A 2,263-nucleotide genomic window follows, 5' to 3' on the forward strand; every position below is an offset into this window, starting at 1 on the left:
TTCCCTACAAATAACACCCCCTAAAAACAAACAAAAACATCAAACAGAAAACCACTCAAAGCCAAAAACTGAACACCACCCCATCACCACGAAACCCAAATGCCGTTGCAAATCTTTACTGCTTCTGGCAAGCCATTCAAGAAAATATTGCTGACGTTTTTTTCATCTTTGTCACTGTATTTTGTCTCACTTTGGAAAATTCCAGTTTATATCCCTGTGGGCTCATTCCCTGGTTGCACTCACATCGTTTCTGAAAAGCTCGAGCACAGGCTGGACTCCCAGCTCAGGGCTGCTCTTCCTGGGGGTGAGGGTTTCTCCAATGCTGTCCAGGCTTGACCAACCACGATTTCTCATAGGGACTGTCCTCCTCTCCCAAACTCAGTCCTGTAGTTTGGTACCACGCTAGCTGGCTGTTAAGTTTTGTACATGGGTTTATTTTGAATGTATCCATGAATGTATTTTTTAATACAGTAACTTATTTCACTTCAGGTAGGCTGATTGCATTCTTAATTTGAAAGATCAGTAAGAGAACTGAAAATCCTTGAGGTGTCTTAGTCACCAGCTTCCCTTCTCCCAAAACAAAAGGAAAAAGATCTCTGAACTTTGTTTTCTAGAACAAAGAGTATGATGAAATAACTTGGTTGAAAGCTGAGGAAGTTCAAGCTAGTAAAAAGGCTCTAAATACTCAGAGTAAGGATAGTTATCACTGAAATTAGAGGTACTGTGGATCTGTTATCAGTGGAGTCCTTAAATTAAGATTGAGTACCATGCCAGTGTTATGCTGGAATGGACGAAATTGCTGCCTTTCCTAAAAAATTATTTGGTTTCTCAGCTTTTGTTGTACAGAAAGTGAGACCAGCCAGTCACTGCAGGCTTTAAAAACCCAGGAGTCAGTACAGTGGCTGTTTCTCCCTGTGCTGGATTTCACCCTCTCTGCGAGGCACCTCTTGTCTCACTCCACGCAGCTTTTGGGAGCCAGAAGCTGTTTGCACTTGTACAGTTTGCCCTGGTTTTCTTTGCACAGGGGGCTACGAGTTTCCTTCTCCCCCGCCTTACTCCTACCGAGAAACCACCACCATCGAGGAGCCCGGTAAGTGCAGGGGTTGTGCTCCTGACAGCTCTCGTGCCACATGCCAACAAAAGCGAAATAGGTTTCGTTTTAAAATCAACAGAGAGGGTGGGAGTTTTCTGACCCAATCTCAATCTCATAAACTGGAAAATTTGCACAGAGATGTCAGAAGATAAACTAAGACAAGGGACTCAGACTTGCTTCTCCAGCATTAGCCAATCTACACAAGTACCCCTTTAAAAAAAAACCAAACAAACCAAAAAAGCCCAGCCAGAAGACAGGGCTTTCAGAATAAATCATTTTAAGGGCAGTGTTCCTGATCTAGTCACCTTTATGGAAGTGGAGAAGCTCAAAGGAGATGCTGAGGAAAGGCTTTGAAGAAGAGTCAATAACACCTCATACAGGAGGAAAGGAGACACATTTTTAAATATCCCTAAAACCAGCAGGCACTTGAACTCAGACATGCTCTATCCTATTTATGAAACAGATACCTTCCCACTCCTCAAGTTTTGCCTCAGGCTACAGTGTGAAGTTGTACCCTAAACTTGTTTTAGGTTCCTTAAAATAGTATTTTTTTCCCAAAAACATTTCTGAAAAAATATCCTTCATGTACCCACAAGGGGCATCCCCCTCAGGGATTATGACAGTCAAGTCTAGACTGCAAAAACATGAGCTGGAGTCTAACTGGGGACAGCACCAGCAGCTGTTTGATGGCATTTAGGTTTTAGAGTAACTGCATCGATGAATTTCTCATAACTACTGAAAAGTTGATTCAGAATGTTCCTCTGTATCCTTCAAACCTCTTCAGGGAGAACAAGCATTTTCATATGATTTTAAATATCAGAAGATAAATTCTCAGTGTCAGAGTACATCCACCAGAGGGTGGTGGGGACTACCTGACTCCAGGGATTATCCCACAGACAACTCCCTGTGTATGTCCTTATCCGAGTAAAACTGGCTGGTTTTAGGTGCAATGTATTGGGGCACACAGAACAACCAGCACAGTGGTTCTAAGGAATATACCTGAAATCAACAATAACGTGGGTGCCACCTTAAGAGCCCACATTCTCCCAGTTAAGGCTTTAAAACTTGTAAAATATTTCCTGTGGTTCTAATTGGGCTGCTTCTCCTCTCCTCCTGAATTCAGTTTATTTGGTCTCCCAGCCTCCAATCATTGTGGCAGGGGGCTTTTCC

General features: G+C 42.9%; 1 protein-coding gene across 1 annotated transcript in view; it reads left to right on the forward strand.

Moving 5' to 3' along the window:
- Nucleotides 1-2,263, forward strand: part of LOC108446725 (lipopolysaccharide-induced tumor necrosis factor-alpha factor homolog) — an 11,175-nt gene that overhangs the window by 7,576 nt on the left and 1,336 nt on the right. The window contains exons 4-5 of the mRNA XM_017734249.1: nt 1,025-1,090; nt 2,217-2,262. Coding sequence (XP_017589738.1) covers nt 1,025-1,090; nt 2,217-2,262 — 112 coding nt within the window. The remainder of the gene's footprint in view (nt 1-1,024; nt 1,091-2,216; nt 2,263) is intronic.

This window comes from Corvus brachyrhynchos, unplaced genomic scaffold, assembly GCF_000691975.1.
Source record: "Corvus brachyrhynchos isolate BGI_N302 unplaced genomic scaffold, ASM69197v1 scaffold5, whole genome shotgun sequence".
Taxonomy (NCBI): Eukaryota; Metazoa; Chordata; class Aves; order Passeriformes; family Corvidae; genus Corvus; species Corvus brachyrhynchos.